The 25,761-nt window shown below is 36.1% G+C and overlaps 2 protein-coding genes across 3 annotated transcripts; one reads left to right on the plus strand and one right to left on the minus strand.

Moving 5' to 3' along the window:
• Window positions 1–309: 309 nt before the first annotated feature.
• On the plus strand, window positions 310–22,334 carry LOC149140928 (uncharacterized). 2 transcript variants are annotated; one of them, XM_089447252.1, is made up of 2 exons: window positions 310–2,962; window positions 21,606–22,334. In XM_089447252.1, exon 1 carries the CDS (start codon window positions 751–753, stop codon window positions 2,881–2,883), a length of 2,133 nt encoding a protein of 710 aa, XP_089303378.1. In that variant the 5' UTR covers window positions 310–750; the 3' UTR covers window positions 2,884–2,962; window positions 21,606–22,334. The 2 variants fall into 2 exon arrangements, with proteins under 2 accessions (XP_089303378.1, XP_089303379.1); XM_089447253.1 differs by lacking the exon at window positions 21,606–22,334 and having other exon boundaries at window positions 1,049–1,186; window positions 1,285–3,084.
• LOC149140929 (uncharacterized) lies at window positions 7,147–16,708 on the minus strand. Its single transcript, XM_089452008.1, has 3 exons — window positions 16,333–16,708; window positions 12,917–12,992; window positions 7,147–7,470 (listed from the first exon to the last, which is right to left on the minus strand). Exons 1-3 carry the CDS (start codon window positions 16,643–16,645, stop codon window positions 7,464–7,466), a joined length of 396 nt encoding a protein of 131 aa, XP_089308134.1. The 5' UTR covers window positions 16,646–16,708; the 3' UTR covers window positions 7,147–7,463.
• Window positions 22,335–25,761: the final 3,427 nt, after the last annotated feature.

The raw sequence follows: 25,761 nt of genomic DNA on the forward strand, positions 1-25,761 counted from the left end.
GGAAAAGGCCAAAAGAAGTGTGGGAGGAGAAAATATGCATCTTTTATTCTTCGAGAAAAGTGGAAACAAAAAAAATCCATTTTAAAATGTGAGGCATTCAAAGACTACACAGAAAATTATGCAAATATGCTGGTAGCTAGCTCTTGGGATAATCTATTTAACCAAGGGTTTGTTGAGAAACTAGAAGCATTTATTGTGAAGCTTCATAGAAATGAAGAAACATTATATCCTATAAACTATCTTTACCCTGGAATGTTAAAATAATTTATTTATTTCTTTCTATATAGTTTATTCTAGTCCTTCCCATTTCCTACTTGCCCGGTGTGCCTATTTGCCCGGTGTGCTAGTTTACCAGCAGAGCTTGGCACCAGCGGTAGTTTCATAACCTTAAACCTTGATTGCTCTATCAATTATGTTCACTATATGATTTCAGTGTGACAGGATTTCAATGCGTGATGTTGGTCGGAAGACAATAGTTTCACACCAAGGTTCAAATCTCACATGGTATCACGATTAGGTTTCATTTGGCAAGGTTTCATAGAATACATTCGATTACTAGCGGAAAACAGGAGTGGTGGTCACTTTTCTCTTTCACAGGCGGACAGGGATACGTAAAACATCTTAGCAGATCACCATAAGTTCATATTTGTCTCGGCTACCCAACAGGTCAGCAGTTGGCCTGTCCAAACTTCATACCATATCATCCATGACATGTAAATAGCAAAGAACTTCAATGCAATAGCACCCCTAATGAGACGATTAAATGCAGTTCTGGGCAAACAGCTATACAGGCCCTTCTCATTCTCAGCTTCTTCAACGAAAATTTTTCAAAAACTGAAGAGCAATCCACCATTGAAGCGAGACGCAAGAGCCCACATCGATATTATCCGCCAAATATGCGAAACCGACAATTTTGTAGCAGTCCGAGGTGCCCTAAAGCAAATGCAATCGGAAGGCTTCCGCCTGAATCCCGCATTCACAATACTTATAAAAACATATGGGCGATCGGGGCTGTTCGAAGACGCAGCGCTGGTTCTCCACCAGATGAAGTCCTTCAACTGCCATCCCGATGTGGGGACATATCGCTGCCTGGTGGATGTACTCATGAAGGGCGCCTGCCATGAGAAACTTGTTGATATTCAGCACGAGATGCTCAGAGATGAGGTCGTTCCCGATATCACAACAGGTAAGAATTTGCTTACGAATTTACTTGTTTTGGGTCAAGTCTCCGAGTTTCACCGTTTCTATCAGAAGCTAAAAGATCTCGGATGCCATATTCCGCAGGAGTTTGTAACCCAAGTTCTTAGAGAAAACCAAATTGAGGTCGACCCAGTTGTAACCCAAAATCTCGGACAAAATCTAATTAAGGTCGATCCATTGACGTATATCATAAAGTTCTGCAGCTTAGTCGATGAGATAGTCCTAGATAGGATGAATTTCAAGGCTCTTAAGGCCTTGGACTCAATGCTTGCCCAAGTGCATTCATTGGACTCTGCTACCATGCTTGTCGTCATTGATGGTCTCTGCATGTTGAACAAATTAGGAAGGTCCAAGGTGGTTTTGGCAGAGCTGAGGAAAAGGGGTGCTGTTCCTGAGGGGCTACTGTATGATGTTGTTGTGAACTGTGTGGAAGGCAAGCTGGGTGATATTGAGAATGTTTGGACAGACATAGGGGGCGGTGGCGTGGATTCCGGAAATTTTAATTATGTGAGGTTTATTAGGTATCTCTGTGGGAAAGGAGAGATGCAGGAGGCTGTTAAGATGTTTAAAATGGTGATTGAGGCAGGGTATCCTCTTGATCAGCAGAGTTATATTGCTTTCATTGGAGGGTTGTGCAAAGCCGGCGAAGGAGATTTCGCAAAAGAGGTCGTCCCCTTGATGAAGAGAGAAGGTTATTATCCAGATATGGTCACATATATTGGACTATTCCAGTGCTTTTGTAATATAGGTAATATGTATGAGGCTGACATTATCTTGAGAAAAATGATTGGGAGAAATTATGAGGCAGATATTTGTGTGTATACGAGTTTCATTGGTGGGCTTTGTAGGACTGGTAAATTGAGAGAGGCAAAAAAATTATTCCAGAAATTGATTAAAAAGGATGCAGTTGTGAGAGTTCCATTTGTAAAAAGCAGCAAAAGGGCTATTTTCCAGCTAAACGTAAGTGGTGCAATCCCTGAATTTGTAGCATATGCGACGTATATGAGATCTCTTTGTAATGTAGGTAAATTCAAGGAGGCTGGTGTTCTGTTGAAAGAAATGCTGCAAAAAGGGTTCAAGCCTGATTTCTGTGTCCTTAACTCTTTCATAGAGGGCTTCTGCAAATCGGGTAAAATTGATGAAGCAAGAAAATTCTATCATCATATAAATGAAAGGGGATTGATTTCTTGTACAGAAAGTACAGTTTCTCTAATCCATGGACTATGCGAGGCAGATAGAAGTGATGATGCAATGCATTTATTTGATGAACTAATGAAAGATGGTTTTGTACCAACAGCGAACACATGCAATGTGCTCCTAACTTGTTACTGGAAGGCAGGGAAAGGAAATATTGCTAAAAAACTCTTTGAAAGGATGCTGAATAGAAGTTGTGGAAGCCCCGACATCTCTACCTATAACATCATGCTTGACGGTCTTTGCAATCATGGTTATGTGGTGGAGGCATGCTTCCTTTTTCAGTTAATGAGAAATACAAGGGTTTTAGTTAATGGTGTTTCATATAGTACTGTCTTTAGAGGATTGTGTAGTATAGAGGATCTCAAGTCAGCCCATAAACTTCTGAATGAGATGATTGAAACTGGCTATGTATTCACGTTCAATGGATGGAAATCTTTTTCTGAGGCAATGCACAAAGATAAACCAGGCTGTCCTATAGCTCAATGATATGACTCACGAAGTAGTATTTTAACTTGAAGAACAAGTCAGGGCTCTGCAGTTTCAGTAAACTAGTTATTGTGTACTGGTAGGTTGACTTGTCATCTACAGGGATTTTACTATCACATACACAAAGCTTATATTTTTTTAACTTGTATGGTGCAAACAGTGTTCCTCCCTGTGCTATACAACTCTTGGTTCTGCAGCTTATGTTCAAGTCTTTCAAAAGACTATATCAAATAAGTAATTAATTGTGATTAATCAATTTAATCAACCTGGAGGCCTTAATATTGAATCTGGAGTGAACTCAAATTAAGTTTCACATTCTAGCAATAACTGCCTCTGTCAATGATCAGTTCGTCATTTGGTAGTGGTTTCTCCCTAAACCTGTTAAGTTGATGTCAATTTGACTTGCTCCCTACAGAAATAAATTTTATAGCTAAGTTATCTACAGCTGAAACTTAAAAAGGGATAAGCTTTAAGGAGTAAGCATATTCTAAAAAAATTGAACTAGTGTTACTATTTCATTTTGCAATTTGCGTTTGTGAATCATGTGTCATGGACCAAATTAAAAGTAGTAAATTTATACAATTTTAGTTCGCTTACTATTAAGCAGATAAAAGCTGTAATTATAGCTATCTATTTTTGTGCGATCAGTAATCAAATATCCGGGGGTAGGTGGAGTCTAAAATTTAAATAGAACAGTGGAGTCAAAATAGTGGGGATCTACAATGCCTTCCAACCTCCTATTCTTTGCTGGAAATCCCTATTTGGGAAGGATGTGAGTTTATTATAACTTTATAATGCATTTTATTGGAAAATGTAATTGCGGCATTATATACCATATTTGTTAAGAAATGCAATTTTAACCATGAAGAAACTCATTTATTAAAGTTCAAATCTTAGATATTTGCGTCCAAATATTACTGAGACTCCTGAATGATTTAGATGCCATAAAAGCATTTTGTTTTGAGACACCCTCCCTGAAATTGCCAAAATAGTTTTCTCACTCTTATTGGAAAAACAAGGATGTTGAGTTCCTATCTCCATTTCCTTGTTTCTCTGCACCTTATGCATCAATGTTTCCAGATACATAATATCCAAAACCTGCGTCAAAATTAGGACTACATTTCAAATTTAGGGATTCAACAAATAATCTCAGATCTAATTTCCAAACTGTTTGACTTATTGAGCTGAAGTTCATTACTAAAGCTGGGCGTTATAAATCTTTTGAAACACTGTTTTGGCAATTCTATGGCTAGAAAAGCCTGGCAGCCTGCAAACAGCAAGGCATTAATCAAGCCAGTGGAATGCTTTCCCACAACAGTTACCAGTTATATCTTTTGTGTAGTCGTGATTGAATTGCGCTTTAGGCATACACCACAAGGATGCTGTAGTCCATTTTAACTTTTTAAAATGGAGATCTATTTTTCCAGATGTTAAACAGTGATCATTGAAGACATCATTACTGTTTGGATATTGTAGTCCATTAAATGTTTTAAATGTTCCTTAGTGAGATTTATTTTTTCAGATGTTACACAACTACCATTGAACTTTGAAGACATATGTTTTCCTCTCAGCACCACTTTTTTTGCCAATTGTTTTTGCTTTGGTCTTTGTTCTACAGAAAAACATTTTGTAGGTTCTTGTGTTCGACCATGGTCAATTTGGACTTATCATGTTCCTGGGTTGATTTTATGATCCATAGAATGTGAAACTGCTACAAAACCTAGATTGATTATGTTATATCTTCTGTTATTGCGTCATAGGCTTGTTGTGCATGCCATTTTTTGCATACATGTAGATTTCCACCATATTTCTAATACTGATTCTCAGATCAGAGAATCCTATATGACATGGGGCTGATCCCTATACTTAATGCAAACTATTCAATATTACTTTGAGGATGGTAGAACTGACACCGTTGAGAAATTTGCAGGAAGAAGTTTAGGATGCACTATGAATGTGGAAGATGTGCCACATATTGTAATTCCAATGTTTGCTGTGGAAGTTCTTTTCTGTTTTTGGAAAAATGTTTTAGATTAATACAGGAAATTATTATAAAGGGATGGGTTACACGAACAGTGTTTTTCTGCTGAGTGAGAGACCAATGATTGGGTTACTGACATAGCTGAAGTCTGATGATAAAACATTTGGATGCCTAATTACAAATTTTGGTTATCTATATTGCTCCATTTACTGAATCTGACACCATCAAAAGACATTAAAATATAGATTCTACTAAGATGCGGCGTGCTACCTCAAGGTAGTTTGCCAGCATTCATTCATGGCACCATCTAAAGAACATTAAAAACTCTACACTCCACTGGATGCAAAGTGCTAGCTCAAAGTTGTTTTTCTATGTCAGCATGCATTCTCTTATTATGTCTGTTATGGAAGTTCTTTTCTGTTTTTGGAAAAATGTTTTAGATTAATACGTGAATGATGAAATTATTACAAAGGGATGACTTACACAAACAGTGTTTTTCTGCAGAGTGCAAGACCAATCATTGGGTTACTGGCATAGCTAAAGTCTGATGATTAAACATTGGATGCCTAATTACAAATTTTGGTTATCTATATTGCTTTATTTACTGAATCCGACACCATCAAAAGACATCAAAAAAATCTAGATTCTACTAGATGCAGCGTGCTACCTCAAGGTAGTTTGCCAGCACTAATTCATGACACCATCGAAAGAACATTAAAAATTCTACACTCCACTGGATGCAAAGTGCTAGCTCAAAGTTGTTTGTCTGTGTCAGCATTCATTCTCTTATAGTTACACTTAATTCTGTATTTGCCTCTTCAACTACTCCTTCAGGGCCTCTTCCCCCTCGTCAATTTCTTTGAACCCTCTAGTAATTCCCAAGGTGTAAGTCATTATAATTGATCCAAAATTTACGTGTCCTGCCTCGCAGGCTTACCGCATCTCATAAGCTTTTCTTGTTAAAATTGTAGCATAGCGACCACTGTTTTGTTCTGTGGCTTTATACTACAGCTTTGATATATTTCTGTCCTGCACCTATGGCTCTGATTTGTAGAAAAGTTTGAGTTGGCAAAGTCCTAGACTGAATGAATTGTGGTAGAGAATAGTTCAGCCTAGCAGACGCCTCAATATGAGCACACCCTACAGTTTGTGCATCACAATGACAATTAGTTGTGTTGTGGCTGCACTTATATTTCAGTCATATGCACCGAGGAGCTAACCCAAGCACACAACCTTAACCTAGCTCAATACAGGCATGCTGATGTGGATGGGCAACTTGGCAAATGGTTATGAGTGGGAGCTTAATGGTCATCATGGATCGTCATCTCCTTCTCTTTGACTCTTCATCTTCTAGACACTCGTACAGTATTGTATTCTGAAATATGAATAGATGAGATGTGAAATGCTTTGTATTCCCTTGGGCATGTATTATACGTTCATCTTCCTTAGATTGTAATGGTTTGGTGTTGCAGAGTTAACAGATAGGTAGTTTTTAGTTGATAATAACTAGCATTTGCACCAGATGTTGCAAAGGAAACGCCGTAAGGCATAAATTGAAGAACACAAGTACAACAAAAGAATACTTTGATAAAGAATAAAAATATATGGAACGCTCAAATCAATGCCCCATTAACTGGAACCACTTAGTAGACATATCTATCATCATTAGGATTATACACAATGATCAAGAAATTTCCCATATACAAACAACACCTTCCACAACAACCTTTTGTCAGATCCACATTTTAAAAAATGCCTTGGAATGTGATTGGAATCTCCCATATTGCCTTTTTCATTATGTAGATAAATCTTCCATATTGCTATTTTCATCATGAATATTGTTAGTTCATTGTTGTAAAGTGTTAGTGTGTTAAATTCAATACTATAAGTTCGACAAGCGAAAAATATTCTTCAATTAGCATAATATGGATTTTTCTCTCGCCATGTATTTTTCAGACAAAGAGCACAAGTAACAGATTAACATATATTTTCCCTTCATTATTTTCATCACAGAGCCAAGAAATCTACGCCTTATCTATAAAGTAACAAAAACATTTTGGAATAAGTTTCATATTTCAAGCTAGTGTCTAACCTATAAAGTAACAAAAACTTTTTGAAATAATTTTAATATTTTAAGCAATTGACTAACCTAATTTAATAATTGAAAAATTCTCAAAGATGAATTATACTCCATAATAAGAGAGCCAACATTGGAGCCCATACTTTCACTAAAACCAAAAGAAACACAACCACTTGTTAAGAAGAAATTCAAGTAATAATAATAAAACAAAAATAATAAACATTAGAGTATAAAATGGTATTTCTGTAGCAGTATCATTTGATACTTCTCGTCTAACTCTTTGGCTTTGCTTTAAGTATCTTTTCCTAAGGTATAACCTTTTGATAGCATTGTTGTAACCACTTTTACTGCCTGGTCAGCAAAATGGAACAAAATAAAACAAAAATAATAAACATAAAGTATAAAATGGTATTTCTGCAGCACTGTCCATCACTTGATACTTCTCGTCTAACTCTTTGGCTTTGCTTTAAATATATTTTCCTAAAGTATAACCTTTTGATAGCATTGTTGTAACCACTTTTACTGCCTGATCAGCAAAATGGAACAAAAAATCTCAGTTGCTTATCAAGGACTTCAAACTGTCCAATAACAACAATGTTAATATCCTCAAAATATCATAGGCTAATTGAGAAAATCATTTTTCAGTCTAAGAAGTATGACTTTCTAAATTTTGATGTAATATCTAAATTTTACTTTTCTCCATTGGTAACGTAGGTGGCCTTTTTAAGCTACTTCTATTCTACAAAACTACAGGAATAAGTAGAATTTGAAGGGTAGGATCTTCCTTCTTTGCAAATAGTATAGTAGAATTTAAAGGGTAGGATCTTCCTTCCTTGCAAATAGTTATTTACAGACAATTTGTAAAGCAAGATTACATTTAAGACTTTTCCTTACAAAATAGTCAAAATAAATGAAATTTGTTTTTCATTATTTTCCTTTCCTTTCACAACTAAAATCTTATTCTAGGTTAATCTCAATATCCTTGACCAAAATGGCCTTTGAAGTAATCTACATGATCCAATCTTGATCTTGGAACTATACAACAGGAAAAAAGTACTGTCATTTACCCATGAATGGTATTCATTTATCAAAGACCTCAAAACAAAATTGAAAGATCAGACATTTAAACACATATACAAAGAACATAAAATTGATTTGATATAAGAACGACTATGGCAGAGTAAGCAAGGTCTAGATCTAAGTGCAGTATTAATGCTATTTTGAGGAAACATATTTCTTCTTAAATTTATTTGAACATTGTTCCTCCACATATAAAAATAAATAAATAATATAAAAGAGTAAAAATAAGTAAATGAAAATACTCCTAATGCGTTGCCCTCTTCATGAAATTTTATCATTTGCTTTTCCCACTAATTAACTGCCTCCTATGATCCTCCCCATGGCACTATATACACCTCCTGATTTAGGATTGTTGCTCCTTGGTTCAAAAACGCCAAAAACATCAAAAACCTACAATATTTTTCACTTTTTGTATTTTTACCAAAAAACCAAAACTATATCAGTAAAGTTACATCTTGAATTCCATCTCTTTATAGCAAATTCAAATCCCAACCCAAATCCACTTGTAATAAAATCACAGCAGAGAATTTACCCTTTAAACCTTACCATTGTAAACACTGATAACCTAAGAAACCATGCTTACACTAAGAAGGATAGCAGCTTCTAAAGCATGGGGCTCCTTGATAGTCACTAAAGCAACTTGTGTCCACTGCCCCATCCTATCACCACCCAAAAAATATAATCAGGCACTGGTTTTGGCCGGTTAAGGTCTGCTGTTACACAGACCTTAAGTATGTATATCAATGCAAATCCTCTAGTGTTATCCAATTTTATCAGGAAAAATACACACCAGGGCTACTGCCTGGCTTGATATTTCCTGAGTCATTGATGTCAAGTCTTACTACATCCAACAAGTTTTCCATGAATCACTTCTCTAATTTTGATAGCACAAAAATAATATTTTGACTGCGCTCTATTTCTCAACCAATTCTTAATAGAACACTTCTCTACAACTCTGATAAAACACAAGTTGACAACTATAATGCTCAATAGATATTGCAACACAAAAATAATATTGTGACTACACGCTATTTCTCAACATATTCTTAATAGAACACTTCTCTGCAACTTTGATAATACACAAGTTGACAACTATTATGCTCAAAAGATATTGCAGAAATTGGAAATCAACACTTTTACATAAAACTCAGTCAAGAAATCCAACACCCACCTCTCTAATTTTACGTTCTTTACTATGCCACAGTATGAGAAAAATTGCTTAACGTCCTTAACTGTTGCTTTGGTAGACAAATTATAGACCTGGACTGTGTAACCATCTGTAATGGCCATTGACAACACTTGGAAGTATCTGTTATGCTATGATTCACAATCTTCTTCTCAGAATTTTAGGTGTATAGCAAACACACGGATATGATATATATACTGTGACACTAAATAGTAACCAAAGGAAGATTGATTAAATTAACATTAGTTGTTTTATTCGTTATCAAAAGTTTTGATTCAATGCAGTATTGGGCCTCCAAATCTTTTTTTTCCTCAGTCTGAAGTGTATCCATCGATCACTGTGCAATATTTGCAGATGCGTTGTTGAATGTCATCGTTCAAAATGAAAAGTGCAAAGCATCACAACATCACAGTGAGCTACTTTTTTTGCAGCGTCTGATAGGGAAATGGATAAATATTATTTATATTGGTTGGCGGTAAGAGGGAAATTATGAAATTGTGTGTTTAGAATACGGTTGTGTTTTGATAGATGAATCCATAGAGGTGATATTTGCACCATAACGATGTTTTATTTTCCCTGTTTCTTAAATTTCATTTCCATAACATATATTTGAAACCAATTTATCTAATAAATTTCATTTACACTACCTAAATAATTTAAAGAGAATCCTTAATCTATGTGATCTTTCCATTTGAACCATCCTTATTTATGTAATTTGAAAATCATTTTACGGGTAATGAGGTTGAATTAGCATGTTTGGTTAATCGAGATGATGAGGTTGAAGCGGATTTTGTGAGGGAATAACATGAATTAACCTGTTTGGTTAATGGGGAAGAAAGGATTGAAAGAGATCTTGTTGGGGATGAGCTTGAATCACCCTGTTTGGTTAATGGGGAAGAAAGTATTGAAAGAGATCTTGTGGAGGACAAGCTTGAATCCCCCAGTTTGGTTAACGGGAATGGAAGTATTGAAAGGGATCTTGTGGGGGACAATCTTGAATCACCCTGTTCCATTAATAAAGATGGAGCTGAAAGGAATTTTGTGGGAAGCAATGAATTGGAGCAGAGATCACATCTGGTTGCGGAGGTTCAGGAGATCAATTCACCAGAGGTAATGACAGGGAATGATGAGAAGTATGTGCAGTGTTTGTCAAGTGGATATTTTTTGGAGAACAACAAATTGGAGCAGGGATCACAGCCGGTTGCTGAGCCCTGAGAGATTAATTCAAATGGACAGAATCTAGCCTGTGATTCTGAGTTCTAGTGTTTAATTGATAAAAACCGTGAGTTTGAATCTGAGAGCATTTCAGTGGAGCAACAGAAGCTAGAATTGCTAGCGTTAGATGGTAAACTTAAAGAAATAGAGTCTGTGGTGAGTGAGGACAACAAGGCAGATCAGAATAGTGAATCTAGATGCCAGAACTTGGAAAATGAGGACGATGCATGTGGCCATATAATAGATGAGGAGAAGCAATCTGAACCTGCAAACAAGGGGCAAAAAGATGAGATTGAAATGGACTGTTTGCCAAATGGGGATAGTGAGCTGGAACCTCATTTTCATTTAAATGATGACAATGAGCTTGAATCAGGGTGTTTTGATAATGAGGATAATGGTATTCTCACTGAAGACATGGATGGACAACAGGTTGACAAGGTGCATCATGGGAAAGATGAAATATATGATCCAGAGTCAAGTGACTGCAATGTGTCTAACAGTGGTGGGTCTTCTGACGTGGTAGATAAAAATTCTGGAGGCTACAATCACACAGTGCAACTAGACATGCAAGAGGGTGTTGCTGTTAGTGCCTCTGATTTGGTATCTATAGGTGTTCTTGCTAGTTCAAATGGTCTGTTTACTCCTGTTTCATAGAATGAGCAAAAGCCTGAAGCAGAGGTCACTAAGAAGAAGCTCCCATGCTTAGTGAAAATACCAAGGCACTTGGAAAACAAAATTAGAACTCACATTCGACTTGTGTAGCTACATTTGGATGAGAAAACCCAAATCAGGGACGTCATCAAAGCAACCATATAGATGAAGGGGGTAACATTCTTATATATCTTCGCAAGTATTTTAATTGAATATTCTTTGTTGTTTTGAGCATCTAGTACATCTACTTTAGTCTTTTGAAAATTGTTTCTTCTTCTTACTCTGCTATATTTCATATGGGCTTTTGTGTAGTCCAACAAAGAACAAATGATAGAGAGGTTGAGAGCTGCAAGGTAGGAAGGGAGGGCATTTCGTGAGGCAATCAAGTCCATTGAGAAAAAATTTGGTGCCTTGAACTCTGATTTGAGGCAATTGCAAGATGAATGGAATGATGCAGATTCTGTTCGGCAAGAAGCCTATGAAGCATTGAAGGCTCTAAAAAAACAGGAGCATGAGCGGGTAAGAAAATCACACTCTTTTACATTAGCTGACTAAACTTTGTAAGATAGTGTTAACTATGTCAGACTTTTTTTTTCTACTCATTTTTATTGTTGTGCAAAAAACAAATCAGATCAGAACAAAATTCCTCATTTGTATATTCTTTCTTTTGGTTATAATGAAAAATTATGTCCACGCTATATCGAAATGTATGAATTTTGAAAGTTCTGTTGTGGTGTTCTTTTACCTATTGAAATCAGGTTATATATTCAATGTATTTCTACCAGTTCTAACCAACGGATATCAAGATTTGAAACTGATAGGAATCTTGATGACAGGTGTAGGCTTCTGAAGAATTAATGGTGACGGCTATTCTAATGGCCTCCAATAATATTTGAACAGTTGACATAGTTTTGGATATTCTTGAAGCAATTAACAAATATCTCCATGTTTAGAGGTTTTTAGGTTTGGTTGGGTGGCCATTTATATAGGGAAATGGCTCAAGCTACCTGTCATGAGCATGGCATCTGTAGCAAAGGGCATTGCAACAATTTTATTTTCATTCAAATTGTCTTTTATGATAGGCTCCATCATTTATCATATAATACACTGTGCACATTTATCATATAATACACTGATTTATGTGCAAAATAAGAGTTGGAGAGTTTCTAGTCCTGAACATTGAAAACATGGTAGCCACTTATATCAAGGTCATTGGTAATATCTTGAGGTGCCAAATTTACTGTAAGGTTAACAGGTAGCTTGGTCATCTAGTACTGGCATCCTCATTTATTTCTTTTTGGCAGTTAATAATTTAATGGCCTTTCAGTTTATGGTCATCCCCAAAACCACTAGATTTAAAGAGCAGATTGAGCCATTGGAAGTTATACTTCATCTCTCTGCATAATCATTACGAACACCCCTTCCGATTAAAGGGGGAGTTGATAGACACCTAATCCTTAAGAATTTGGTAATTTGTAAATATTTAAAATAGGGGAAATCTGAACAGTTAGAATAGGAAGAGACATATCACCTTGGAAGACAAAACCAAAGGTCATGAAATCTTGTATATATGAATGTTTGAGTAATGGAAAATCAATGTAACTTGGGGTTAATTTCTCTGTCCAACAGTTACAATAGAATTCTAACACTAACATGTGATTTCTAATTAAATAAATGTATATATGATTGGGGAAAATAAGAAATTCAAATAGTTCCTATATGAAATAGGAAATTCACATCCCATTATAATATAGCAAGCAAAAGAAAAGGCTATACAATTTCAGGTAAGTGACACGAGTGGGTGACAAAACTATAGTATGTAAGGCTTAAGCAGATCTACCATTTCCAATTTCCACTCTTTGAGGAAGTTGCTTCTTCTTCACTGATTCTTCTTTTTGGCGTGACCTTTGCATAAACTGTTTCACCAAAACATTACGAATAGAAAGGCATGAGATTGCAGTCAAACTTTCAAAAATAGTAAAATTCCAACATAGTACAGTAACACCTCCTTCACAATCAACACCGTAAGGTGGAAGACAGAAGTTTCTCATAATGGGAAAAACAATTCCACACTTTAGGATCCTTCCCGGTTAGTCTCTGAAAGTGGGACAAAGGCATCCACACTTTAGGATCCTTCCCAATTCTCTGAAAGTGGTCCCCAGATGTATGGACAATGTGCAAACATAGCATGATTCAAAAAAATTGAAAATATGTCAAATGGTCCATCTTTACCTGTCTCATGGTCTATACATACCAAAAAAGTCAAAGCAATTAAAAGTTCAAGAAACAATCTGCCTCCATTAGAAAAAATAGTTAGAAGGAAAAAAAAAACCCTGTGATGCTGCATTGCTACACCTTCATATACTTGAAAAAAGAAATAATGTTCCAATGACATGGGTTACTTGTCAAACACCTCCTTGGTTTGGTGTTTTGGTTAAGGATCTGTATCCATGGGTAAAAAGTTATGAGATCCAATCCCCTCGGTGGTGCTACATCATTACATCTACATGTACAGGAAAAACGAAAATGGGGTTCTAGTGATGTCAAAAACCTTAGTTTGATGTTATGGATCCATATCCACAGGTAAAAGGTTCTGAATTCAGGAATAATATAAGCCAATCCAATCAATAGAAAGAGGATTGAAAAAGAAGGGACTTCCACTCTTTGAGGAAGTTGCTTCTTCTTCTTCTTTCTTCACTGATTATTCTTTTTGGCGTGACCTTTGCATAAACTATTTCACCAAAACATTACGAATAGGAAAGGCACGAGGTTGCAGTCAAACTTTCTCAAACAGTAAAATTCCAACATAGTACAGTAACACCTCCTTCACAATCAACATCGTAAGGTGGAAGACAAAAGTTTCTCATAATAGGAAAAACACTTCCACACTTTAGGATCATTCCCAATTAGTCTCTGAAAGTGGGAAAAAGACATCCACACTTTATGATCCTTCCCAATTCTCTGAAAGTGGTCCCCAGATGTATGGACAATGTGCAAACATAGCATGATTCAAAAACATTGAAAATATGTCAAATGGTCCACTTTTTACCCGTCTCATGGTCTATACATACCAAAAAAGTCAAAGCAATTAAAAGTTCAAGAAACAATCTACCTCCATTAGAAACAACAGTTAGAAGGAAAAAAAAAACCCTGTGATGCTGCATTGTTACACTTTCACGAAGTCAGAGCAATTAAAAGTTCAAGAAAAACCCTCTGTGTTCCTGCATTGCTACACCTTCATATACAGGAAAAAAGAAATAATGTTCCAATGACATGGGTTACTTGTCAAACACCTCCTTGGTTTGGTGTTTTGGTTAAGGATCCGTATCCATGGGTAAAAAGTTATGAGTTCCAATCCCCTCGGTGGTGCTGCATCATTACATCTACATGTACAGGAAAAAAGAAAATGGGGTTCTAGTGATGTCAAACACCTTAGTTTGATGTTATGGATCCATATCCACAGGTAAAAGGTTCTGAATTCAGAAGTAATATAAGCCAATCCAATCAGTAGAAAGAGGATTGAAAAAGAAGGGATATTCAAAGGTAAAAGGTTCTGAATTCAGAGGTAATATAAGTCAATCCAAACAGTAGAAAAAGGATTGAAAAAGAAGGGATTGATCTAGTAGCCTGAAAAGGCTTCACATAATGGTTGTTATTTGACACAATCTTAGCCCTCTCCTTAAACAACCCCCACATCCGAATAGAGGATTACAACCACACTGCAATTCCTTAACACCTAGACATCAATGTGTCAACTGCAAAAGGAATGTTTCTAAGTGAGTGATCAAGAGGTAAAGGAAACAGTCTTTGGCTGGTTTGCTTAGTGTCCAAGTTGGCACAACAAAGAAAGAATCATATTAATCTCCACTGTTGAACAATGTCTCAAAGGAATTTCTAAGAATTCTCCAATCTAAAAACAAATAAGTGTGAGAAAAGCTAACAGTGTTATAGAATAGACATATATGAGATTCCCTTTTAACTGTGAGTAAAACTGCTGTAAGATGCAAATATCAACCTTACTCATCAATCACATAGGACATTCTCAATGCTGCAACCTAGCAAAATTGCAAACAGGTTGAACGTCAGAATGGCAGCAAGTTTAAGCGGTTGGAGAAGTGATGACCCAAATTTAAATCCGGGCAGCACATTCTCCATGTTGGCACTGTTGTTTACGCATATAAGAAGCTAGATGCAAGTCCTCGAGGACTTTGATAGAACAGACAATTCTCAGTTGCAGCTCCTAGACAAAGGTAGCACTGATTGCAAGCATATGTTGCATGGAGATTCATACTTTCTTCCATCCAAAAATCGGGACATTTGATGTTAAATGCCCAAAAAATATCAGCAAACAGTTTTTCAAACACTGTAGGCACACAGTTTGCGAAATTTTCCCCAGTCTAATTCTTCTAAGTTTTGGTCAATTTTGCTCAAAATTCGGTAGATATTTGTTACAATTACATATTTGAGTTGTGTAACCTGCATAATGCAGGTGTTCCAAGATTGTCTCAAGTGTTCAACCCATTTATGGAATCAATAATATATTTCAAACAACCGAAGATGGATTGCTAGAGTCCGGCCATAAAAGCTAAAATATTTGAAGCTTTCATTTGGAGTTGATTACATCATTTAGATTTATTATGACCAGAATCTAATGTGAGTGTCAAATGTGTACGATGGAAAAAGTAGATGTTATGTGTATTCGCAGCAGAGCCAAAATTCTGGGAACTGTAATTTGTGTGGGTGGAGCAATGGCTATGAGTTTCTTTCAAGGTCCTACTCTAGCCCAACTCTCGCCTCTGTGGGGACAATCAACATCAGTTTCCAACACTAATACATTACGCCTAGTGGAAACCATTCTAGACGAGGGAGATTCACGCAACCAAATTAGAGGGTGTATTTACCTTATCTCAGCAGTGATAATGTTATCCACTACCATGATATTGCAGGACTCCCTACCACCTTGCATATTAAATTGATACCTAATTATAACCCTTTTCTGTGTTACAAGTTTCAGAGCACACAGTTGGGACGGAATGTCTCCTCTCAAATTGTTATAGGGCATGGACAAGTTCTCTAGACTTCGGCACCCACCAAGAGTGGGCGGAATAGAACCTTCGAGTTGATTCCAAGACAGAAGAAGCATCTTTAAGCGAAAAAGACTTCCCAGTTGATAGGGAATGTAGCCTTGAAAACTGTTATTTCGAAGGTCGAGCATTCTAAGAAACGAGAGATTAGCGAGAAGAGGAGGGATTGTACCTTGTAATCCCAAGCTGTTTACTTTGAGCGAAAGCACTCGCTGTGTGCGCGGACTGCAAAGGACTCCTTCCCACTCGCAGAAGGAAACATTGGGTTTCCAAATAGTGCGCAATGATTGGGATGGATAATTGGTAGTCACCGCAGACATGAATCCGAGCAGAGCCTCGTGATCAGAAGCATGGGAGAGATAAGGATGACTACGATTAGATAGTTGAGGTGTGGAAAAGCCAAAAGGAATGACGAATACAATCAAATAGAAGAAGAACAGAGGTGGCGTTCTAATGGAAGGAGAAGGAACGGAACATATCTCCATCTCCCGCTGCCCGTTGCAGTACAATAATCTCTGCAAGTATAACAGCGACGAAAGGTCAGAAAATCACACACATTAGTTGAAATTTCTGCATCTATTTATAGGAGAAATAGGAAGTATATGCTAATTCAAACTTTGAAAAGAAACAGACTATGACAGAATATTAAATCACAAGTCACGGTGCATAATAATTTGTCACCACCAATAGACTCATTACTGAGAAAAGAACCAGGTGCTCGAAGCCACACTCAGATTTTGTTAAAATGGAGTGTTTGTACTTGTTATAACCGTAGTCTCCCTGTTTTAGGTTGGAACGTTTTTTTTTTCAAATTTGTTAGAAATTTGGTTGAATTACATATGACCTATGAAATCTATACCATTCAAATGCTCGAAAACTTTTTCAAAAATACTAAAGTTATTTATCTATTCAAAAATGAAAAAATTACATAATTAAAAATTATATATATTCAAAAAATAAAATATTATATAATCAAATGTATGATTATAATTTCATGTGCAGGTTGAGACATTGAAGAAGTTTCCAGCCACACTATCCCTTACATCAATTACTGCCATTCTAGGCTCCATTCAAAATGCTCTCCTAATAGCCATTCTTGACAGAGGCATCATTCCAACATCATGGATACTGGATAGGGCTGGGATTTTCACTGTGGTCGCTGCAGTAAGTCTACATACATTAATGATGTTCTTCCTCAATTTTCCAAGCAATGAATAGCTTAAATTTTTGTTAGTTGGTTAAGCTGATTTGTGGAAGATTAATTCAATTTGGCAGGGAATCATATTCAATGCAATGGCATTTCCATTACAGTTATGGTGTTTGCAGAAACGAGGGCCAGTATTCGTTACAGTATTCAGCTGAGTGTCTACGGTGTGCTCAACAATTTTATCATCTATAGTTCTGGGAGACACGATGCGTCTGGGAAGGTGTCTGTCATTCTGCCTACAGATTTACAAAATTAATTAACTGAAATGCTTGATTTCCCTGCACTGGAACAGTTTGATGGGCGTGATTCTTATATGCGTTGTCCTGCTCATAGCACCAGCTAACGTGAGGGTTTCTAGAAGAAAACGGAGAAGACTCGGCTTAGATTGTCATTTCCTTTGGTTTTACAGTCTATTTCACCGAAATGTGCAAAAAGGTTCCTGTGCCAGGAATTCTATGCACAGTAAACCCCTGTTTGCCTAAAAAAATTTAGCATCAGTAGTCGGCCATTAGAAATCAAACACCTTATGCTCTGCTTTTCCAGACTAGAGAACATAAATTCTGAACTAAAATTCACGAAACTGTCTGAAATCTGTAACACCAAATAATATGAACTTAAACGAGTTCAGATTAGGGCATTTAAGGAATCTCCTAGAGTCTTCAGCTCAGAAAAATTCAGTGGATAAGCACAAATTTCAAAAAATACCTGTGGTCATTCGGATCCAAATTAAATTGAGACCTTTTGGAAATCTAGATCTGAGACGGATTCAACAACAAATTTGTAACCATTAGACCAGTGCACAAACCGTTTCAGCAACTAATTTTCAGAGACAGATTCAGCAACAAATTTGTAACCATTAGACCAGTGTGCAAACTGTTTCAGCTTCTAATCTAACGGCTGAAACTTTTGCAATCGTCTAACATATAATCCTATGGCGTATAAAGATGACACGTAGGCGGAGAGGGGAGTTGATTTCAGAGGGAAACCCCTTACGGCATAACTATTAATCGATGTTTTTGCTTGCTATTTGCCAGCAAGTTTTGGGACAATGATCCATTCATTTCTTTGTTTGGATAAAAGTTAACTAATAATCGATGTATTTGCTTGTTATTTGGCAGCAAGTTTTGGGACAATGATCCATACATTTCTTTGTTTGGAGAAAAGTTAACTAGTAATGGATGTTTTTGCTTGCTATTTGCTAGCAAGTTTTGGGACATTGATCCATACATTTCTTTGTTTGGAGAAAATTTGAAAGAAATATTGTTCTAATCTTCTGCCAAAATTTGAAAGAAATATTATTATGATATTCTGACATGGCTTTCACCAATCACTTTTAACTCTCTGAATTTTGGAAGTTTTCAACATCAGCATAAATGTATCTTAACCCTAAATTAAGTAAGCACCGATAGGAATTAAAGATTGAAGGTGTAAACAATGAGATCGCAATGCTTTTATGATATTTTGAGACAAGTAACATATGAAGGTTAAGATAGATTTAAGTTTATCCAACTTGTTCAGCTTTGTGCATGAATATTTATCTAAAAGTTCCATAATGATAGGACCCATCTTTTCTGGGGGATCCATTTGTTACAAGTCCTGTCGGGGTTCCCCTAAATATCACAATCTTGGTTAATATATAGACTATTGCAAGGAATACTGAGATGTATTTTTTGTAAATTACTTCCTTTCAATGATGAATCCACTTTTATTTTCCACTTAAATGCTTGACTCTGTTTTAGCCTAAATCATATCAAAACCAGCGAGGAGAATATGGACTTCACTTGACGTTGGCACTGAAATCTGTCATTGACAAGGATGAAATTGTAGAGATGACTGTTAGTGACTTTGATGTCGTTGTTTCAGTCGCAGACGATGCATAAGCAGTTAGTTTCATAAAGTATTTTGCAGTGACAAATGCATGAAGAAGCCAAAATAAGTTGAGCCTTTACTTTATCATTCATTCTCACATTTTAGTAGCTTTCACATTCCTGCCAAAGGGCAAGGGAAATCTTTCCGGAGGTTTCCCAACTTATTGTTGGTATCAACAAGAGATTTATTAGATTGAGATAATGGTTCAGAGACTATTTGCAATGTTAGGAAATTTGTATATTACTGCTCTTGATAGCAAATCCAAAAGAAAAATAATACGACTATATAAAGTATTCTGACATGGCTTTCACCAATCACTCTTAACTCTCTGAATTTTGGAAGTTTTCAACATCAGCATAAATGTATCTTAACCTTAAATTAAGTAAGCACTGATAGGAATTAAAAATTGAAGGTGTAAACAATGAGATCGCAATGCTTTTATGATATTTTGAGACAAGTAACATATGAAGGCTAAGATAGGTTTAAGTTTATCCAACTTGTTCAGCTTTGTGCATGAATCTTTATCTAAAAGTTCCACAATGATAGGACCCATCTTTTCTGGGGGATCCATTTGTTACAAGTCCTGTTGGGGTCCCCTAAATATCACAATCTTGGTTAATATATAGAATGTTGCAAGGAATACTGAGATGTATTTTTTGTAAATTGCTTCCTTTCAATGATGAATCCACTTTTATTTTCCACTTAAATGCTTGACTCTATTTTAGCCTAAATCATATCAAAACTAGTAAGGAGAATATGGACTTCACTTGACGTCGGCACTGAAATCTGTCATTGACAAGGATGAAATTGCAGAGATGACTATTAGTGACTTTGATGTCATTGTTTCAGTCGCAGACGATGCATAAGCAGTTAATTTCATAAAGTATTTTGCAGTGACAAATGCATGAAGAAGCTAGAATAAGCTGAGCCTTTACTTTATCATTCATTCTCACATTTTTGTAGCTTTCACATTCCTGCCAAAGGGCAGGGGAAATCTTTCCGGAGGTTTCCCAACTTATTGTTGGTATTAACAAGAGATTTATTGGATTGAGATAATGGTTCAGAGAGTATTTGCAACGTTAAGAAATTTGTATATTACTGCTCTTGATAGCAAATCCAAAAGAAAAATAATACGACTATATAAAAGAGAAAATCATTGCCAACCATTTTATTTCTCTGCAGTTTGAGCTATCTAGTTATGATTACATTAGACATGGTCATTTCACACTGCCTGTTATTAGGAGGCATTTTCAATGGAATATGGGCAATTAAGAGTAGAGTTTTGTACTACAATAATGGGTAAAGAAGTCAACTAATTCCGACTAATAATGGTGCGTTCTTCTTCTAAGGATGACTACTTTGAAGCCTACCACCCAACTATTATATAAAATTTGAGTATAACAACAGAAAAGTTTGACACTCAGGAATCTAAATAAAAGGTAAAGTGACCGGCATGAAAAGCAAATTCCAGGCCTGCTCCTTACTAAATTCAGGTTTGCTAGTTAGCTTTTTGGCTTATCGATTATTGGAATTTTATAAACAGAAAACATACTCTAATTTGACAAGCAATCGAACATTCTGGTGTAAACTATAGGAATTTTTTGTTCGAAAGATGCCTAGCCTGTCGATGTTAGAACTTGCTTGTAAATGAAATGAAGATCCAGCTTGACTTTCAATAAGGCTATCCGCTATCCGCTAGAGAAAGGTGCGCTATTTACGAGGGTCGGATAGAGAGATGTCCGTATGGCCGCGGAGAGATGTCAGTATGGCCGCGTGGTAAAGGCTCCTTCAATTCGACTGTCTTGCAGCCGCATTTTTCATCTGCTGTCAAAATCTCAGGGCAGCGATAACTTGGAGCGTCTGGAACGCCCATTTTAATTGTCATAACTGGAAGAATTTAGGAATACCCATTATGAGACGCTTTTGGTCATTAGCCCTTCGACCATGGTGCTCTCCTCCTCTGATCCAGCTATGGAGTTCCCTTCAATTTCGCCTGTAGGGAAGAATGGAAAATGAGAATTGGCCATTCACTTCCTGGTTAAGTTAAAGGTCGAATAATGGAAAATGAGAATGGAACAGTGGGCAAACCGTTTCAGCTTCTAATCTAATCGCTGAAACCTTTGCAATCGTCTAACAGATAATCCTATGGTGTATAAAGATGACAGGTAGGCAGAGAGGGGAGTTGATATCAGAGGGAAACGCCTTACGGCGTAAATATTTAGATTCATGTTGTTCATATCATTGCTGTATAGACTTTTTTCAATGAAAATTTGGAGTTATTTCTGCCCACTTGTTTGTGTTCATTGCATATCTTCCTGTTTGAATTCATTTCTGTTCTTTGAGTTAATTTTTATAAAGTTGTCTTGCAGCTTGCCATAATGGTATATCCAGTTTACTCTTTATGTAAGATGAAGGCACTGTGGTTGTTGTGGACGTGCTAATCCCACTAATTCCACTATCACAAATCAAAGCAGTATATGAGCAATTGTTTTATAAGTAATTGTTGTTTTTGTACACAATTTATGGTCAAGAATTGCTCTAAGATGATTATGGGAATGGAGGCTGAATTGTAGAGTCATGCTTGAGGCCCAACTTGCTACCCTTGAAAGTTGTGTCTATGGAGGGTCAATTAATGAACATTGCCCATTTGCTGCAGACTTTGACATTCTCCATCTCAGCATTACAGGCTTAACATCCAACAACAATGCTTTGGGAGCAACTTAAACAATAAGCAAGTAGTTATGGAGGAGGAATTTGGTTTTTGAGATTTCATTTGATGATGACCAGATGGATGCCTTGTGACTTGATGATTCATTGAGGTCAATAGATTCCTTTATGAAGCACAACAATTCATGGATGAAGACAAAGTTGGCTTCACAAAGCTATGCATGCACAAAGAAGCTTTGCTGTTCTGGGAGAATTTGTGTGAGTGCATATAGCATATTGGCACCACACAAGCCTTGACACGGGATGAGTTCTAAGCCTCTATCAAGGACAAATCAATGTAGTGGTAGGTTAATGGTCTATTAAGGCCTCAACCAGGCCCAAGTCTTTTTACTTGGGGATCCTCTGTAATTTTTTCAAGCAAACCTTGTTAGTGGACTTTGCCTTTCCTTACGTTTGTTCATTCGTGTCTGATTGGAAATTATGAATTTGTTGGCAAAATGTTCGATATTGGATATGCTTAGCCCTTTTTTCCAGCTGAATGCAATGGGATTTGTATTAGGGTACTTCGCAAGCTTGGCTTGTTTGTCAAGTGTGCCATTATTTGCATTTCTTGTATTATTTGATAATCGTTGGGAACAATGAGTGGATTGATTAACTTTGTTGGTTTTGATTCTCACTGCGTAAAGTTTTCCTTCTAGTAGGGCCAAAATCCTCGCCTTGTTTTAACTTGACCAAGGAGATATATGCCAACATTCGAGTTGTCACTAGTTGATTGTTACCAACCCACATATATGGGTAACCCTACGAGAAATTATTTATCGTATGATATAGCTAGCCAACACACAACCCTACCATGATCCATAGATAGCCAACCTCAAATCTCTCCCATCTGATTTGTGGTTAGTGCATCCATTCATTTAATTTACTCATCTAATGGAGATGGCTCATCTATTTTGAAGCACATTAACCATTTTTGTATTCAAGTGCTTTTATTTAATGGCGAAAGGCATTCTAGTATGGACCATAGGTTAAATTGGATGATAGATCGCTATTGGTTGTATACTTGCTCCCTTAGTTCACCTTGGTGGTTATCATTTGCCCTTATTTCCTTAGGGTCTTTTTTCATTGTCTAGGAGGGGCATAGATAGGAGGCTCTAATAATGGTAGCATTCCTTATTATCCATATTTGTCACCATTCCCTCTACTATGTTATCCCATCTTTTGACAGGTTGTTGTCAGTTGCTTGTGATGCCTCCTTGTTGACCTTGCCATATGAGAAGACATGGTTGTAAATATTCGGGGTTGATGCAAGTGTAAAAAAAGAAAAAGCATAAGCCAAATATCAAAATGCAAAAGAATGACAAGGGATGTAAAGCAAGAAAAAAACCAAATTATAACTTGAGCTCTACCCCCTCTTATATAGCCACTCATCCCTAAGAGTATCCATGCATATCACAACTATCAAAGTAAAAGAAACTCTCTAAGAACATTTCAACTACCATGAAGTGATGAACTACTCATCACTAAAGAGTGTTATCTCAATATTACCTGATGATCAATGAAGTTGGTTAAACAAGCTATTCAAAGGAAGAAAAAGTGAAATATGGGGTGATTGGCAAAACAAAGGCAAGAAGAATTAACTCAAGCAACTAAGTGCTCCCTCTACAAAGTTACTCGTGGACAATGGTTTGATATAACCTAGCATAAGACTATGACATCATTCATAAAGCAAACCCTAATACATAACACTTATCACATACACCTACCTTTTGAATTGGAAAAACAAAGGCAAGAAGAATTAACTCAAGCAACTAAGCACTCCCTCTACAAAGGTACTCATGGACAATGGTTTGATATAACCTAGCATAAGAGTGACACCATTCATAAAGCAAACCCTAATCCATAACACCTATCACATACACCTATCTTTTGAAAGCGTTGGCCTATGAACTATTCCTCCCCTTAAGGTTGAAGTCACCTAATAGGGTAATGTGATAACACTCCTAGATTGAAGCATGGTAACTTATTGCGCCGAGAAGCACTCTACAACCTAGCATAGGGTATATGTGTAGGTGTAATGTAAGTATGTAAACAATTTTAAATGTTGGCTAAATTAAAAAAGAAGAAGTTAAAAGTGATATCACAATGAGTATAAACATTTAAATGTTGGCTCAATTTATAATAAAAAGATAGAAGTAATAAACAAGAAGCTAATACAACCAAGTATAGGGTATATGCCAAGTATAGGGTATATGTGTAGGTGTAATGTAAGTATGTAAACAATTTTAAATGTTGGCTAAATTAAAAAAGAAAGAGAAAAAAAATGTGATTCACAATGAGTGTAAACATTTAAATGAGTGTAAACATTTAAATGTTGGTTCAATTTATAATAAAAAGTTAAAAGTAATAAATAAGAAGCTAATAGTAATAAATAAAACTTTAAAAATAATATAAACTAGGTGTAAACATTTAAATGTTGGCTCAACTAATAATAAAAAGTTAGATTAATAAAAACAATAAAATTCAATTTATATTTGTTATATTTTGATTTTGTTATTAACATGTGAATAGGCTTTGTTACAATACCATGGCTTAACACAAGCCCAAAAACCAAAACCTGTTTCACAACCAAAATATTTTATAACAATATGAGAAGATTCTTAACCATGGATATTATTAACTCGTAAAAGATAAACTTTGTTACAATACCATGGGTCAATAGCGTGCCTTTAAAAAACATAACTTATTTCACAATCAAAATATTTTATAACAATATGAAAATATTTTTAACCATGGATATTCATGCCCACTTTACCATGGATATTATCAACTTGTATATATGCTTTGTTACAATACCATGACTTATCAATACCACAGGGCACAAAACTATAACTTATTTCATAGTAAAAATATTTTATTTTAATTTAATTTTATAACATTTTTTTAATTGAACCTAAAAGGGAAAATGTTACAATTAATTTTGAGATATATCTAAACCTTCCGTCATCACAATTATTAAAAATATTTCCATAGAAATTAAAATAAGGTTTTAATAAAATTAAAAATGAGAATATATATATATATATATGAGAACCAACATAGATCCATCTTAGCTAAGGATTCAAGAGATGAGAACAAGCAAAGTGATTAACAATAATAGATTAAATATAGTGCATGGTTTTTTAAAGTTGTTTCATTATTTTATTTTCTTTGACATGATTGATCCAAAATATAGGTTTAATATTTTACAACCATTTAGGTTTTTCAAATTTAGATATTTTCTTAAACACAATAGAGTCCTTCAGAAAACTATGCAATCTGATTCGACATTGGGCCTCAGCCCATAAATTGTGCAATTCTGGGAGGCAGTGCCCTGTTTAGCCTAGAAATTGCGCAATGCCTCACAGGCAGCCAGTTCTGCTCAGCCCAGAAATTGTGCAAAATTGTCGGGCAACGTGCTGAGCTCCAAAATTGCGCAGAACATTCAAACAAGCTTCCCTGAGAAAACTGCACAATCTCGCCCGGTACTGCAGCTCAGCGTAGAAATTGTATAATTCTGAGACACAGTCACCTGCTGACCCCGAGAAATTGCGCAATCCCTTAGGGACAACTAGCTCAACTCAGCCTAGAAACTGCGCAAATTTCCATCCCAGGCTCAGAGACCGATGCATGTACCTTCAGGGTGACCGATTCCCTCCGAGACTGAGAAAAACTGATTTGCATGCATGGGCTTCTCTTCCCGAAATATCTAAAGGCAGCATGCAAAGGCATCCCTAGATCTAGGGATCTATTTTTAGTAGCTGGAGATTACATGTAAAGCTCATTTTAGAAACCTCTCGCCAAGTGTTGCTTTCTCTT

This window comes from Pinus tabuliformis, chromosome X (assembly GCF_031772625.1).
Source record: "Pinus tabuliformis cultivar Carrire ecotype Pingquan chromosome X, CPIR1, whole genome shotgun sequence".
Taxonomy (NCBI): Eukaryota; Viridiplantae; Streptophyta; class Pinopsida; order Pinales; family Pinaceae; genus Pinus; species Pinus tabuliformis.